Source organism: Hermetia illucens, chromosome 5, assembly GCF_905115235.1.
Source record: "Hermetia illucens chromosome 5, iHerIll2.2.curated.20191125, whole genome shotgun sequence".
NCBI classification, from domain to species: Eukaryota; Metazoa; Arthropoda; class Insecta; order Diptera; family Stratiomyidae; genus Hermetia; species Hermetia illucens.
In genome coordinates, this window is record NC_051853.1 from 114,749,617 (window position 1) to 114,767,640 (window position 18,024).

Sequence of the window (18,024 nt, forward strand, 5' to 3'; positions counted from 1 at the left end):
CAATAAATGGTATAGTACACGGTTTCTTATCTTCATACATTTTGAAGTGGCAACAGTAAGACACAAATCGACTACACATCTATTCTTATCACAACCAGTTTTGACGTTTTGGTGTCAAAGGTATCAAATTTAGTAGCTTCTGAAGCTCATCAGAACAATTGTACTTTTTTTCATTTTTCAGTACTTTTTTAGTGAAGGAACTTTCAGTACTTTTTAATAGAAACTGAAACAAAGTTAATATCTGCAATATCACGTTCTGACCATGATGAATGACCAAATGAATGAAAAATTGAACTAGTAACGTTACGCTGCATGTCCTTTCGAAAAATAGCCCAAAATTTCCATAAAATCGCAAGAACAAAATAATGGGTTCAGTGAATACAATTTACCACGTCATAAAAGGTATCAAAATAGCCCACTAACTTGAACATAAAGTGGAATGACCCACTATAGAAGCTGACATGGCCAGATTTGAAAGAGAATGCCATAAAAATCTTAAGTTTTCGGTGTTCAGTTCTATGGTAAGGGAAAAATGTCTGGGTTTGAAAAAAAGCCACACGTCTCTAGGTAAGGCAATACGGAGCTTGAAACTCGCGACATACATGTAACTGTGAAGCATGGTAGCAGGAATCCCTTAACTCGGGGATTCAAGGCGGCCACAGTGAATTTATTAGTATTTACTGACTAAAACCTGGAAAAGAAGTATACTTTAATACGTTCTGTTCCACCTTAGGCATATAACAACCGTTTGTCCTCCAGCAGGACAACGACGCCAAGTGCACTTCCGCTTCGTCCACTTTGTATGCTCGCCAATCTGTAGACCTTAACTGGGGGACTGGAACTCTAGGTCCATAAGGCACATTTACTCAAAAACTCGGGAAACTGGGAACGAAATTTCCCATGATGTGAATCAAAGATTTCAATTCGATAATGGTTGTCTGTAATTGCCTACATAACATTAAAGTTGAATTGGAAGTTCAAATTTGTTTTGTTTTTAATTAGAATCCATTAATTTTTCCTACTGTGCCAATAATTTGCTGCACTAGGTCAAGCACATTTTCTTTGCGAATAAATGTTTTCGTCTTTTCATTATATTATTATTATATTATATTTAAAAGTGCGTTCTTCAACCTCCTCTCTCGTAGAACAATTTTTTCGCAGTGTATCAGCAATATTGGAGGTCACATTATACGATATATGTACATACATGGGCACAACACCAAATATAATAAGAGAGGCAAAATCCTCTCTTTTTCATCATCGTCAACGACGCAACAACCGGTATCTAGGTCTAGGCCTGCCTTAATAAGGAACTCCAGACATCCCGGTTTTGAGCCGAGGTCCACCAATTCGATATTCTTAAAAGCTGTCTGGCGTCCTGACCAATGCCATCGCTCCATCTCAGGCAGGGTCTGCCTCGTCTTCTTTTTCTTTTTTTGCTTTGACCTAAGTACGCTTTTTGTCACATTTTTCGACACCATCATACAGCACTGATCCCAACATTGTATATATTAAATATCATTAATTATAGCATACTTTGAGGACATTAAAGGGGCTCACAGCCGGATTTAATGTTCTTTATTTGTGTCCTTAGAAACCTGGAATTTCAAGTAGGCAAACTTGTTTGAACTTTAACTCACTCGCGGTATGTCCTCCGCAGTTGGAATATATTTGTGTGTTTGGACCATGGATTTGATTCTGCCCGCACTAACATTTAATACATTTATTTTTCCTAACTCTACCAGTTTCTGGTTCCAGATATTCACCTTTACCAATCTCGAAAAATTAAGTGATATACGCCATACGCTCCGATTCCATTATTGTAGAAGCGAGTTTTTCTAGCGATGTACCATATTCCAAAACGAAATTGAAAAAAGTAGAGGCAAGACCAAGATGCAAACCCGCTTCAATGTTCTGAAACCAAACTTTAATTAGTGAGTAGATTTTAATCTAGCAGTCCGGGCCTTCATAAACCTGGCCAGCTTAGTTGAACTTTTAGCGCCAGTATGGAGTCGAAAAGAACCCTACCATCAATATTACCGTAAGCTTGACGAAAATTGACAAGTGGTTGATATAACTCAAAGCTATATTTCCAGCCGTTTCTAATGTTTTTAAACTAAAAATAATTTGCCAGCAATAAAGCGGTGGCTGAGTCTTTCTAGATGCAGTCATGAGACCACAGAGAATCACAAAAGAGCGTATGAAGCCACCGTTGTTTCGGCTGGCTTTTTGGTCGCTTACCATCGACTTCGATTTTCAGACCAGTCTTGGCAAATGAATTCCCGTTTGCGCGAACTACGTGACCATACCATCGAAGGTGCCTCTCTCACAATTTCCCCCGCTCGGTGCAACCCCATATCGATCGCAGATATCCTCATTTCGAATGTGATAAAGGTGTTTCACGCCACTAGTTCAACGCAACATCTTCGTCTCCATCACCGGAAGACGCCGTTCATTGCCTTTTATAGTTGGCCAATACTCAGAACCGAGATATTTAAATCGCTCTGTTCTGGGCAGGTCAGTTCCACTGACAGTGATAGTGCCTGTTTTGTTTTGGATCGGTTGTCAAAAATTCAATTCATGCAGATTCAATCTGAGACCGTGTTGCATGAAGTGATCATTCTATTTTTGGCTAAGTTGCTCATTTTTGCTATGAGACGCTAGGAAAACATCATCTGCATGAAGCAGTGTATAGAGCGGTGAACGTTGGATATCCCGTTTAACAATGTTCATAAAAAGAGCAAAGAGCAGTAGTGAGAGGGTGCTTCCTTGGTGAACACCGACGGAAGCGATTTTGATACACCCGCCCCACCTCGAGCTTTACTTTTCTGATCATGATAGAGCTATTTCACCCTGAGCACTGTGTTACTAGTTGTCGTCTTAGAACATATCAGATTAGTTCATGTAGCACACGGTCAAACCCTTTCCTCAGATCCAGAAATGCAATGTGTTTCTCGACGACTTACCGCGCAGCGTATATTGCGTCAGCAGTTCCGCAGTTCTTGACAAATCCGGTTTAATTAACGATTATTTCAACGATTTCGCGAATATGGTTGTCAAGAACGCGTTCAAAAATCTTAATTGTATGGGGCAGCAACTGAATCGGATGGTAATTGGAACCTTTTCCTTTCCCTACCTTTCCTTTTCCATATGGGAACTGTAGTACTTTCTTGCCAGTCAGATGGAGTTCTATCTTCGTGAATAACCCGCTTTGCAAAACTGCATGCAACGTTGTCAGGTCCTTTTGCTTTCCTCAATTTGATTCGTTTTATTGCTTCCTCGACTGTCGACTGCGCTGACAGTGAGGCCCATGGTGTTTTACGTAGGCACCTGTCGTGAAACTTAATCCTACGGTCCTCTTCAGACACGGATTGATTTTGTGACCACAATCAGAGCCCCGCTGAGACAAGCAACAACGGTACCAGTCTATACCAAGTGCATGGCTTAGTATTCATACTGGTGGATGCAAGAATTACCTAAATCTCTACCGAACTATGGAGTACGGCACCCGTGTTGATACGCAACACCACGTCGAGGCCCGAAGGTCTCTTCTCGCTTGAACATAACCACAACCACCATGAAACTCCCACTAGGGGGGCCAACTGCAAATAACCGAGCTGTCCTCACATACAACAGGAGTTCACCAGAAGTATGTGAGTTCAGGGGCTTTCCCGGTTCCCATGGTACCAGTATACCCCTGGTAAGGTTTCGTGACCAATTTGCCACTTCAGATGAGTCCCCGTGCAGACTCGGGTCTGATCGCCCTAGCTAGGCCTCGGAGCATTCGCCTACTGCATCACGGCCGGCAAGCCAATGCGATACAGCGGTCCCCGGTGCCACCAGGTGGAGGTTCTCCTCGGCCACTTGGTTTTGCTTCAGCCGACAGGGTTGAAGCCCCGTCTTCCTCCCCACCACCTCGGAGCACCCACTTGCGCTGACAGATGGAATGGCTCCAAATGTCGGCAATTCTGGTGTAAGTGGAAGATGAACAAATTTTTCCATTGAAATCTGCTCCAAATATTCTCACCATCTACCCGTGGCAGCTTGTCGGTCGGTAAGCAAAAACCCTTCTTGTTATTAATGCAAGAAGTGTTCGATATCGTCTTTTGATAAGTCGATACAGATCTCTCTTGCCATCCCGAGCGTCCAGCTTATGGTAAAAATTACAAAGATTTGCACCGTTCGGGTGATAGCCATCGCTTTCTTTGCTCTCCAGTTAGCATTCTTGTAAATTTGTCAATTGGTTAGCGTTTTATCGTTGAGAAACTTGTGGAAGAAGCGTTTCCCTTCACCGACCTCCATTTTCAACATCGTGATTCCAAAACCAGGCCCTGAGGGTTGCATAGGCTGCTTTATGGATCATGTCTTGAACTTGATTCCACGATTGTTCGACGTTCGTAATGGCTTGTAATCGCGTAAGTGAGATAATTTCTTCTTCCTTCTCACGAAATCGCCATCATTTAATGCGCGGCAGGCCAATCCCTTCCTCACGCTTTTTTATCGGTGGCTTGATTCACAAGAAGGTAATCAACGCTCGATGATGAAATGCGGTGATCTCTTAGGGAACAGTTTTTCGAGGCTTTATGAACCATGTATTCATAATTACAAGGTTATGAGTGTCCACAAAATCGACTATACGCTCGCCATTCTGACTGCGCCCCGCAAACCCTTTTTCCCCCACGATACCTACTACCGTTCATCTTGTCACCCACGTAACCATTAACCATTAACCGTCTGCGGGCACTTTACAGGTTTTGGCATCGGGGAGTTTAAGGGAGCTTATAATCATACTAACATATTAATTAGTTTAACTATCGTTTCCGATGCTTATAAAGTCGTGGCAGAACTTCGACACATAACTTCTCCTTTTAACAAATAGATTTTGTCATCATCATCAACTGCGCAACAACTGGTATCCGGTCTAGGCCTGCCTTAATAAGGAACTCCAGACATCCCGGTTTTGCGCCGAGGTCCACCAATTCGATATCCCTAAAAGTTGTCTGGCGTCCTGGCCTACCCCATCGCTCCATCTTAGGCAGGGTCTGCCTCGTCTTCTTTTTTTACCATAGATATTGTCCTTATAGACTTTCCGGGTGGGATCATCCTCATCCGTACGGATTAAGTGACCCGGCCCCGTAACCTATTGAGCCGGATTTTATCCACAACCGGACGCTCATAGATTTCGTCATTGTGTAGGCTACGGAATATCCATCCTCATGTAGGCGACCAAAAATTCTTCGAAGGATTCTTCTCTCGAACGCGGCCAAGGGTTCGCAATTTTTCTTGCTAAGAACCCAAGTTTCCGAGGAATACATGAGGACTGGCAAGCTCATTGTCTGCTACGGTAAGAGCTTTGACCCTATGGTGAGACGTTTCGAGCGGAACAGTTTTTCTAAGCTGAAATAGGCTCTGTTGGCTGACAACAACTGTGCGCGGATTTCATCATCGTAGCTGTTATCGGTTGTGATTTTCGACCCTAGATAGGAGAAATCATCAACGGTCTCGCGCCGCCTGCTCCATCTGGATGAAGGCAGTGTGTACGTCTCGGGTTGTTCTTCTCATGATGTCGATATCATCAGCATAGGTCAGTAGTAGGGTGGACTAAAAGAAGATCGTACCTCTTGCATTTACCTCAGCATTACAGATCACTTTCTCGATGGCCAGGTTAAAGAGGACGCATGATAGGGCATCCCCTTGTCGTAGACCGTTGTTGGTGTCGAATGGTCTTGAGAGTGATGATGCTGCTTTTATCTGGCCTCGCACATCGGTCAGGGTCAGCCTAGTCAGTCTTATCAATTTTGTCGGGATACCGAATTCTCTCATGGCCGTGTACAGTTTTACTCTGGCTATGCTATCATAGGCAGCTTTATAGTCGATGAATAGATGGTGCAATTGGTGTCCATATTACAACAGTGTTTCCATCGCTTGCCGCTCAGAGAAAGTCTGATCTGTTGCTGATTTGCCTGGAGTGAAGCCTCTTTGGTGTGGGCCAATGATGTTCCGGGCGTATGGGGCTATCCGGCCTAGAAAGATAGTGGAGAATATCTTACAGATGGTACTCAGCAACGTGATACCTCTATAATGACTGCACTGTGTGATATCTCCCTTTTTATGTCTGAGACAGATAATGTCTCGTTGCCAATCGTCAGGAATTGACTCGCTGTCCCATATCTTGAGCACAAGTTGATGAACCACTTGGTGTAACTGGTCGCCTCCATATTCAACCAATTCGACTGTAATTCCATCGGCTCCTGGCGACTTATGTTTTTTTGGCCGATGAATCGCACGGACTGTTTCTCCTAAACTTGGTGGTGGCAGTATTTGTCCGTCGTCTTCAGTTGGCGGGACCTCCAACTCGCCGATGTTCTGGTTGTTCAGTAGCTCATCAAAGTACTCAACCCATCGCTCTAATATGCCCATTCTGTCGGAAATCAGATTTCCTTCTTTGTCTCAGCAGGATGAGCATCGAGGTGTATAAGGTTTCATCCTGCTGACTTGTTGGTAAAACTTCCGCGCCTGGTGCGGTTATTCCCTGTACTTTTCTAGTTCACAGACTTGTTGGTTCTCCCAAGCTTTCTTTTTCCATCTGTGAAGTCGCTTCTCCACTCGACGGAGTTCGTGATAAGTCTCTACGCGTGCCCGCGTTCTTTGAGAATGCAACTCGGTATGCAGCATTCTTCCGTTTCGTTGCTAACTTACATTCATCGTCAAACCAGCCGTTCCGACTCCTTTTACGGCTGGGGCCAAGTATGTTTGTAACCGCATCAATGATAACGTTCTTCAGGTGGCTGTGAAGATCATTTGTTGGTGCTTCATCTCCAGGTCCTCTGTTGACTGGGGTTATTGCGGCATCAATTTCCCTCTTAAAGGTGTTACAGAGGGCTGTGTTGGGGATGGCTTCAGTGTTAACTCTCACCTAATTGTCAGAGAGGATTCTAGGTGGTATTGTTATTCGAGCTCGGAGCACCATGCCAACGAGATAGTGATCCGAGTCTATATTGGCCCCCCCATATGTTCTGACATTCATCAAGGCTGAGAGGTGGCGGCGTTCGATCAACACGTGGTCAATTTGGTTGAAAGTGGTCCCGTCTGGAGAGGCCCATATATATATTTGTGGACCGCTTTCCGCGCAAACCAGGTACTTCCAACAACCATTTCGTGTGACCCTGCTAATTAAATAATCCGCAATCCGTTATCATTTGTATTTTGGTGTAAGCTATGGGAGCCAACGTATCGCCTGAATACGGGATCCTTCCCTCTTTGGCTGTTAAAATCCCCAAGTATGATTTTGATATCATATCTGGGACAGGCTTCGAGGGTTTGATCTACTGCCTAGTAGAAGGTATCCTTCTCCGACTGTGCAGTCTCCTCTGTAGGGGCGTGAATATTAATGAGGTTTATATTTCTAAACTTGCCTCGCAAGAGCAGAGTGCATAGCCGTTCGCTTACGTTTTCAAAGCTGATAACAGCAGATTTCATTTTTTGGCTGACGAAGAAACCTACTCTGAGCACATGGTTTACTGGATGGCCACTATTATAATATATGGTCTAGTGGCTCTTCTCCAGGAAACCGGTCACTGTCCAACGCATCTCCTGTAACGCTGTTATATCAGCCCTATATTGGGACAGGGTATCGGCTAGCTGCTCATCAGCTTTATCTCTGTCCAGGGAGCGCACGTTTCATGAGAAAATTCGCAAATCGTGAATCCGTTGTCGTCGCCGGGTTCGTCGTTGTAAAGTCCATCCTGTCCGAAGCTCCTTTCGTGGCTCCGTGACATCGGTTTTCCGTGTAGGGTTGTAAGCCCTACCCAATCCCCAACCTGGAGGACCAGTTGGTACAATTTGTCCCGTTTTTAGGCGCGGGAGACTCGCCTTCATCCCTCTCTGTCTGCAGCTTTTCGTTAAGAAAGAGCTCCCAGCCGTCACCACTTGGAGGTGGAGATAAGGTTTGGTAGTAGAGCTGTTGGTGTTGTTTCAGCAGGCATGTCCCAGGCTTTATGCTCTATCCTGGGTACCAATCCACGTTTCGCCCTGGGACCTATACTATCCTTTGATCTTTGAGTTTAGCTATCGTTTCTGATGCTTATAAATTCGTGGCAGAACTTCGACACATAACTTCTCTTTTTTACAAATAGATTTTATATTGGTGGTTATTACGGCAACTACTTACAGCCTTCTTCAGTGCATAGCTACAATTAGTACTTTTCAAAACTTTTAATGTTACGTAAAGGATGTTATGTTGACAATAGGCAAAGCTTGGAATGATATTCTTCATTCTTCAACTTCATATCCACATACTTAAGTGAAAACGATATTATAAAAAGGTTATGTGAAATCTTTATGGGAATCAAGAGTTCGTGAAAATTTGCAGCGCATTTGTGAGTTAGTAATTCGCGTTCAAATTGTGACTTTTAATATGTATTCGTGGATAATGTAGCGGATCTTATTTCATATTAAATGTCCATCTGGAGATAAAATGCACATCTCTCGCAGAACGGTTATTTGAAATGTCGTTTTGTGAAATGGGTAAAATATAAAAAATAGACTATTTATTAGCTTACCTGAATAAATCCGATTCGCTTCCAGGGAAGCTAATTCTAGGAGACAACGGCGACCTTCCATGTTTTTTTAACATATCATGTAAGCCAGGTGGAGCATGAATAGGACTCAATATGGTTAGTTTTCTATTCGGCGGAGCTAAAAGCCCACCAGACAAAGTCAGTTGCGTTCTGATACCGGAGCTAACGGTTTTCGCTTCGATGGTTTCAGCTGATTTCGATATTAATATTGAAGATTGATGAAAGCCAGTTTTCAATGTATTATTGAATTGTTCCGTAATGGATTCCGGCTCCTCGATTTGGGTAGAAGAGCTCCTGATACATTTATCTGGTCGGACACCCCCAGCTACCGTTTCTGAATGAGCAGAGGTCGAGCGCACAAATTGTCTGACATGTTTCTGATGTGCAGTTAAGAAGGTTCCACCTGGAGTATGGGTAGTTTCTGGCTGTTGTAAGAAACTTTGAAATTTGGTCCTGCTCGAAGTTTTTTGGATTGTTCTTTCGGTAACAATCGATGTGCTAGATTGGGCCTTATGTTGATGTGATATAGCTTGGTTACTCTGTTCGACAATAGTCGAAGAGCTAGATTGCAGGCTTTGTGAACGCGTGCTTTGTGATATGCATTTAGTGGTTATAACTTTATCGGTGGTTCCTTCATCCTCGGGCTGCTCATCAGGATCAATTTCACTAGGCGTAGTTACTATGTATGGGGGTGTTGACGTTTCTTCGAGAGACATATTCACAGGTTCGATAATGATAGACCAATCACAATAAATATTTGCCCCAATTCCTGGCTTCAATGTTTCCGCGTCATTTCCAGTAGAGAAGCATTAGATGTTCTCTCCATATATCCAATTGCATTCAATTTGTTGTTTCTAACCTACGGAAAGAATTACGTCATTAAAGGTTGCACTTGAAGAACGTATTGACGCTTTTTCGACACCTTCTATTACCTTCACATCTGACGCATTCATTTTCCGGAGAAGACCCGACAAAAGTATAATCTAAAGAGACTTTTTAAAGGTAGACCGTTTTTATTAGGTACTTGAAAATAGGAAAGTTTTCTGATAATTTAATGTTTTACTTTCGATTCCAATAACAGCCGAAACGCTATACATGGGAAACGTCACAGTATAAAATCTCACCATATTTAATGTTAAGAATAATTTTGTAATACAACCGAAAACAATATTAGGAGTGTCTGTTAGATGTCTTGATACATAAACTGCATTGTATAAACTGCTTATAACACAAGAGCATAGATTCAGTATAGAACGGAGTCAAATCAAATCCATACGTCTAATGCCTCCCTGCCACGAGTTCGTGAAATATTCCCTAGCAAATTAACCTTCACAATCAGGGGATTGTGCCTTTCCAATCTCATGCAGGTAAGACCAAACACCTCCGCGTCCACTTGAAGCCACATTCCGATAGGCAGATGCCACCCGAAAAGGTCCCCATCTTTGTACTTGCAAAAAACACTTACAATACAAAACTAGATTAGAAGACGTCGTCTGCTAGATATAGGAACCCAAACGTTTGTCATTAGCCGAAAGTGAAGCTGCAGCCTTGCCCGTTGCTGCTTTGATTTGCTCGAAAACGCGCATCTTTGCATCGAGGACCTGTTCAACGTACTTAATCATTCGTTTTGTTTCGATTATCAACTCGCCATTCGTCAGGTTTTTTCCTGCGCAAGGCTGAAACAATGAGCAGTCATCCATCCTCTTACCCATCGTAACAATGGCACTAGGATGTATCCCAGTGTTACCCCCGCCGTGATCTCCATCCTCCAGAGAGCAGTTTCTCAGATAATTCCTCAATACTTGCAAGAGATAACCGGCCAAATGAAATGAATTGTCTGGTACGCCAAGGACGTCTTGCCTTCTAACAGGATTAAGGGCATTTCAGATATCAAGCGTTACGAGGAACACCACTCGTCAAGATTAGCGGCAGTGTACCTCAGCTTGATTGCACGCATTCACAACTTGCTTGACAGCATCAACCGTGGAACCTCTTGCTCTAAACCTGAACTGTCTTGGAGGTAAGTCCCTGGCAGAAAGTACCGGTCGTGTCATGCATGCAGAGTAGTCGGTATGTAGATAGCAGCTCAAGGACTCCTTCACCTTTGCTAATTAGCGCAAGCTTCGCCACCTTCCAGCGAGAAGGGAAACTGCCTTCTTCCAGCCAAGCTTTGAATACGCAGCAGTAGGTTTGCCCGATGTTGAAACACCAGTTTTATACCTCGGGTCTGGTGCCTTCTGGTTGTTTTTCATAGGAAGGACTGCCTCTTCCAGCCACTTATGGAGAAAAGTGGTAAATTTTTCGCGGCATCATACTGCTGCATCCGTGCGGGATGAGTAAGGAGTAAAGACCGTACAATACGGGACATCAAATGAATAGGATTTCCGCAAAGCCCGACGTTTCGAGTGACTAGTTTCTAAACGAGTTCCCATGGATCCACAATCACCTCTTATACTAGGTTCTGCCAGAAGCGAGCTTAGTTTCTTTTTATCGAGTTTCTTAGTCGGGTTTTGGCTGATCTGAATTTTGTCATTGTGCCACATACGACTACCCGGTCGTTTAGGCGTTGTGTCATGTGACGGAGGTTGTGACACTCCTTCCTGAGCTCGGCAATTTTTGCCATCCGTCAATACAAAGAAGTTTTGCCACTTCTGGATGCTCTCCTGGGTATGGAAGACCTGCAGACTGTCGTTGTCAGGTTCATAACTGAATTTTCGACAGTGTTAACTGCAGCACCACCACCCTTCCGGCATGGCTCTACTTGTTCCGAGAGCTTGAACTCTCGAAATCAACCGCTATTCACCTTCGTGACGATCCTTGCACAGAGAGAGCGCCGGTCTAATGCAATGAACGAACGCGCTGTTTAATGGTTGCTTGTCCAGAAGATTTCCAGAACTAGTCACCCGTCCACCAGCAAAACCCGTGATTCCCCCAGACAGCGGAACGTTTCCTTCGCAGCCTGGCCATGGTGAGAAAGTTGGTGTGAATTTTGGGGTTTAAAACTGCGAGCCCTGTTCTCGCCGCCTCGGCATTGAAGTCACCCTCAACCACGATTCACCACTCCGTGCCCTAGATAGCACCCTCCAGAGCAAGAAGCTTATGTTGAAAGTCTGACACCGGCTCATTCGACGTTAAAACAAGTCGGGAAACCGGAAGGTTTTGTGTTTCCCTATGTGAGCAGCATAACGTAGTTCTCCATTGGCTTATACCATTGACCCGAGATATGGAAATCGCTCAGTTCTAGGCAGGTCACTGCCATTGCCAGAACTGAGCGATTTAAATATCTCGAAGGGCAGGCTACTGCCATTGCCAGAACTCAACGATTTAAATATCTCGAGTCAATGCTATCAGCTAATGGAGAACTGCGTAATGAAATTATTTCACGCATTAATGCAACCTGGATGAAGTGGCATCCCCCAACTGGTGATCTTTGTGATCGACTAAAATTTACTGCAATGCCGTCCGTCTGCCGCTCTCTATAGTTCTGAGTGTTGGCCGGCTATAAAAGACAATGAACGACATCTTGCGGTAATGGGGACGAAGATGTTGCATTGCACTGGTGGCGTGATCACGTCTGAAATGAGAATATCCGCGATCGATATGAGTTTGAATCGATCGTGGAAAAAGTGCAAGAGAGGCGTTTTCGATGGTGTGGTCACGTAATTCACGCTAACGAGAATTCTGCAACCAGTTTTGGTCAGAACATCGAAAGCAATGGTAAGCAACCAAAAAGCCAGCCAAAAAAAATGGTGACTTGATACGCTGGATGGGGATTTAAAGGTCTCAAGATTACATCCTGATCAGGCATTTGATAAAATAAAATGACGAAACCGATCACCACGAGCCGACCCCACTTGTGAACTGAAGGCCGAAGAAAAAGAAAAAGATGTGAGGAGCGACGAGTGCACGACAGCTCCGTGTAATATAGCTAAAAATTCCATTGCCCTCTATTTTCTAGAAAGCGATTTAAATAAATAATTTGATGGAAAGCCCTGTGTTGATAATGGTCAACTTCATACGCCTCACACCCTGCAAATGCCAACAATTTAACTAACATCAAATATAACAATTTAACCAACATCAAATATAAACAAGTCAGGAAACCGGAAGCTCAGCGCTTCAGGTATGAAAGGTTTTGTGTATTTCCTTTATAAAGAGATTTTCCGAGTTTTTAGGTTGGGCAGTTTCCGAAAATGAGTCCTGTCTCACTTCAAGTGCGTACACTTTGACTCCTTACTCACGCACTTTGCAATTTATGCCGAAAACTAATGTTAGTTTCGGAAAGTACAAATCGGGACCTTTCATTTGATACCCTACCCAACTATGTCCGGTGGAAAAAAATTTTGAATGCCCCCTTTGCATGTATGGGGAGCCCCCCTTTAAACTCCACCTAAATTTATGCCACTCGCTGTATGCGTGGGATTTCATAGCTCCCATCTGTTCACCAAATTTCGTTTGGATCGGTTTAGCCGTTTTGGAGAAAAGTCCGTGTGACAGACAGACAGACAGACATTGAATCGATTTTAATAAGGTTTTGTTTTACACAAAACCTTAAAAAGGGCTAGGGAGAATTAGATTCTTCTTGAATGGAATTTTAATATTTCACTCGAATTTCAATTATTCTCGTTAATTATGACGTCAGCATCTTATTTGTATGGCTTAGGATGCTGTTAATTAGCACGAAATTGATAAGTTTAAACTTCTATAACTTTGACACTGATAGTTGGATTTTCATGGAACTTTTTTTGTTACTTTTTTTCGCATTATATCCAACAGACTGTAAGATACTTTCTTGTAAAAAAACCAAATACGTACAACTAGTTCTATCCCCTTTCCAAACACTTATGTATTTCTTACGACGGATTTGTATACATATATATATATAGTATACCAGCAGCAATAACATTCGAATCTGTAGCACTAGCAATGAACTCTGGTGCGTATGCAACTGAAATCTCTGAATTATATGGATTTATCTATGAGCTGAAAGTTTCACCTTCAATAACGAATGACGCCAAAGTACGAAATTTGTTTCGAGAAGTTGACAAGCAACGTCAATTGAACTCAGCTGTGAACGTATTTTTCAAAGAAATTCCAGTTACTAAACGGATACTGTAGGGCGATAAAATAAGAACACGTGGACTTTTTGATTTATAATGTGAATGTTTTTGATAAGCCCTAATCAATGTTCAGAAACATATTGGCAAGAGGGGGACATTTATTATTTCACAAAAAGCTACTAGGATAGCAATCTACAATCATGTACATGACGTGAAGTTTTCTTTAGTTAACGGTAGTAGTGCAGTAACAAATGCCCATCCTCCAAAATCAAATTTGTCCTTCTTTCCGGCGTTTAATCAAAGATTGTTGTGTCAGGATTTTAGCCAAATAGTGTAGAATAGGTAGGGGATATTCCGCCTTAACTATTAGCTCCGATACGAGTAATATGAATAGGATTAACCTTACATGTTCAATGTTTAGTCGGAGTAAATGTCTTTCCACACTGCAACTGACACGACGCTCCATTATTCTACAAAAGCCCCTCAACTGCAATTCAAATAGTTGTCGCTAGATGGTACAACACTTCGGTTAGGTCACAATAATATTTTCGAATTATCTTCATAAAACAGGCGTAACTATAAAAGCCTCAATATTTACATTATAAGCAAGTGCAAATATGTCGAAAGATGGATGGACTTCATTTCAGGGAATGAAAAGCAAACATCTGCCTTTACCAGCAGACGGTTTTTGCAATTTCTGAAACACAACCTTTTTGAGTTACGCCACTTTTCTCGCAAGGAAGCGCTGTAATATGCTGGATAGGGATTTAGAAGTATCAAGATTGCACCCAGATCAGGCATTCGATAAAGCCAAATGGCGAAACCGATCACGACGAGCCGACCCCGCTTGTGAACGGGAAAAAGACTGAAGAAAAAGAAGAAATGAGTAATATTTTGACGCAAAAGGGCAATTTTCAACTACTATAACTTTGTTAATAATAGTAAGTTTTCCACCAACCTTTCCCTTATGATGCTTTCTATTAAAGTCTACCTCATTGCAAAATCTTGGATCAAGCATGGACTTACTCGTATGGTTAGGAAATTTTCAAAATATAATAATATACTATTACTAACTTTATTTGAGCAAGTATCGTAACTAGGAGTATTTTGCGGCCTAGATATCATGTGGACGGACCACCATAGGGTAGTTTCAGAGTTCCTTAAAATAATAGCCTCTTTTGAATCCTCGCATCCTTCCCTTTTGCAGCCATTGTCGAAACTAATTTTGGATCAAGCATGGATCTTGTTTATGTATTGTTTGATGGTTCAGCTCTGGTCAAGCTTTGGCCCAATTAACGCTAAATAAAATTCGCAGGCATGTCGTGTTCTGCGAATTATATAAAGGAGCATTTAACATCTGCGAACCGCTTCGATCAGGCTGCTCCCAGGACAGAAGTGAGGCAGCGTCTGACGATTCCTCTCTGCCCTGGTAAGAAATCATAAATCCGTCTTCGCCTAATATCTATTGTCTAACTAATATCTGCATCGAAATCTCTCATTTGATACCCCATCTGACTATATTGGGTGAAACATATACACATCCCTTTTGCATATATGGGGTCTCCCCTAAACTCAACGTAGAACGAGGTTACTCACCGCATGCAAGGGGATTCACTGTTCCTAACTTTTCACCAAATTTACGTATCAATATGGATAACCGCTTCTGAGTAAATGGGTGTAACAGACAGACAGTCAGGCAGACGGACGGAACAGACAGTAAACCGATTTTAATAAGGTTTCTGTTTCCAACAAAACCATAAAAGACATAAGACCCCACTTACTTAGAGGAATTCTTCTACGGAAGGGCGGATATTCCATGCTTCCTACCCTAAATTCAACAAGTTTACTCATTTTCATTTTCTTCTGCCGTAGTCGAGACCGTTAGTTAGGTAGCCTAACTGGCTCTTTATGCATATAAATATACTTTTATTCCAGAAGTCAACATCTATTCAAATTGAAAGCAAGCACTCGAAAAAATGAGGCAAATTCTTAAAAAACCATCACCTTCTGTTGGATCCTTTTCAAGCACATAATTAATTAAAGTAACAGCAATAAATTGAAAGAGGAGGAATAGGAAATGTAAAAGGGATGCTTTAATTAAAATGTCAAGAACAGTGAAGAACGTGTACTGTACGTGTTTGTTTGTATCAACTGCCAACCGTCCTCAAAGTCAATATCTTTTGAATGCAACTATATCGAATGCTATAGTAGTATGCAGACTCAACAAAATCTTGACACTGGAACAGGGGACATATTCCAAGAGTTGTAATTGAAAAACTTTCCTAATCACGCAAACATTTCGTTGTGGTCCATTTAATACTGAATAATGTCCAGAAAATATAACATACGAGTATGTACATATGTACAATACTCATTCGTATACCACATTCGTATAACATATACAGGCTTTATTTTGTGTTCTCTGTTGAAATATTCCCTCGCAGAAATCTGTTTCAACACCTTTCAATTAGCAAAAGGAGCCAAATGTATTTGCAGAAAGTTTTAATAAACAATTTCAAATGAATTTGGGTAGACGATATTTGAATGTGGCTAGTAACGTGGATGTATCCATTTAGTATATCAGATTGCAATGTAGTGTGGTATTACCATTATACACTCCACAGACAAGCAGTCAACTTTGACTCACAATAATTTTTTTAAATAATATGCGCAAAATTTTCCAATATCGTGGTAGAACCTATAGCTCAATAACTAAAGCCTTCAACCTTCGAATTCTTTCAGTCAAGGCCCATTGACATGGATTTGAGGGTCGGGGTAGAGGGTGAGATAAGGAACAAAAGGTATATAGCGCCGATGTGTGGCACCCCCACTCCGGGGCACCCTCGGAGCGGTGGTGCCATCGGTCTTTACTGAAAGAATTCGGAGGTCGCACTCGATTTTCGGCTTTAATGACTGGACTACTGTATACTGTTTATGTTATTGGTACGCTTTTCAATTCCACGACAAGCTTACGGAGAATTGCCAGCCGATTTCCAAGAAATATAGCAAAGTAATATTATTAACTCTTTTTGAATAGGTATTGGTATGGCGGATATTTTCATGGCTAGATATTATACAGGCCTGTGTGGAGTTGCCAAATCTCCCATCAGGCGCGTCTCTTCGTACGGATAAGGGAATGCTCGGCGAATGTGTCATGACCATGCACATGCACACATCCGGAGATGTGCGTGTATGGGCATGTTTATGCGCAGGCCGAGTAGGTGGGAAGTAAACGCCCACCCGTGGATACAAATTGGCTCTGGGAAGGATACCCAGAAATAAAACCAAACATGGAGGAGCAGAAGAAGAATGAAGTTACGGTGCAGGGCTTCGGAAACCCAGTACCGGCGGTTTTTGGGAGTGAGCAAGCGGGCTCCCGGCCGTCGATATCCAACGACCGCAGTGCCTCAGTAGTGGGAACCTTGGCTACTGTGGCATCTAATGTTACAAGCGTACGAGAGGAACTTGAACTGACTCCAGTGATGGACCCGTTCAGAAGGGGCTCGATTTTTCGCAGATCCCCTCCCACACAGGCACAAACTCCCACGATCGCTACCCCCAGTGAGAAGCGTATAGCGGGAGTCTTCGATGAGGAAGAATCACTGACGCCGATTCACCCGAGCGATATTTTGGGCAATGATCAGTCTGGAGCTGCCTTTACTGCCCTCGGTAAAAAGATCATGGAGCTGTGCGAGTTTATAAAGGAGCGCAGGAACATTCACCAAAATATAAGAGCCATGATAAGAGGCATCCGTTTGACGTACGGCAAGGCCCAGGATGAACGAGTAGGGAAGTCACCGATTGGAAAAGTGAATCAGGCAACTCAAGTAACGCTGGTTCAAAACACAAAAGGGGAGAAACCGGGGAAGAGGCTGCGCGAGAAGCTGAATGACTCAACAGGCCAACAAACTCCGAAAAGAAAAAAGGACTCAACTCCCAAAAAGGCGGAGTTCATGAAAAGTACGTCTGAAGCTGCCAGTGAAAATACTGCAGTGGCTACCTCGAGAAAAGGGATCGAACCTTCAAAGGCGGATGCGGAAGCTTGGAGGAAGATAGAACCGCGGAAAAGAAATTATCGGAGGAAGATTAGACCGGAGGTGATTTTCATTTTCAAACGGGGCGAAGGGTCATACGCCGACATTCTCAGGAAAGTGAAGGCAGACTCCGAAGTCACCAATTTGGGAGACAATGTCAGCCGCATTAGACGGTCGAAGAAGGGAGATCTTATGTTGGAACTTAAGAAATCCAAGGATGTAACCGCGGACAAATTCTTAAGCCAAATCGGGAAGACTTTAGGACTAGCAGGCCGGAGATCACTATAATCTGCAAAGATGTAGATAAAATCACGATGAAGGAGGAGGTTCGCGAAGCGTTGGAGAAACAGT

General features: G+C 42.9%; 1 protein-coding gene across 9 annotated transcripts in view; it reads right to left on the reverse strand.

The window, feature by feature from the left end:
• LOC119657797 (cAMP-specific 3',5'-cyclic phosphodiesterase) overlaps positions 1-18,024 on the reverse strand; it is a 636,985-nt gene that overhangs the window by 208,971 nt on the left and 409,990 nt on the right. For 7 of the 9 annotated variants that reach the window (XM_038064882.1, XM_038064886.1, XM_038064884.1 and 4 more), the window contains exon 2: positions 8,562-9,438. The exons of the other annotated variants lie outside the window; for them this stretch is intronic. In XM_038064882.1, the coding sequence (XP_037920810.1) occupies positions 8,562-9,295 (734 nt within the window). In that variant the 5' untranslated portion in view covers positions 9,296-9,438. The remainder of the gene's footprint in view (positions 1-8,561; positions 9,439-18,024) is intronic. 9 annotated transcript variants of the gene reach the window in all.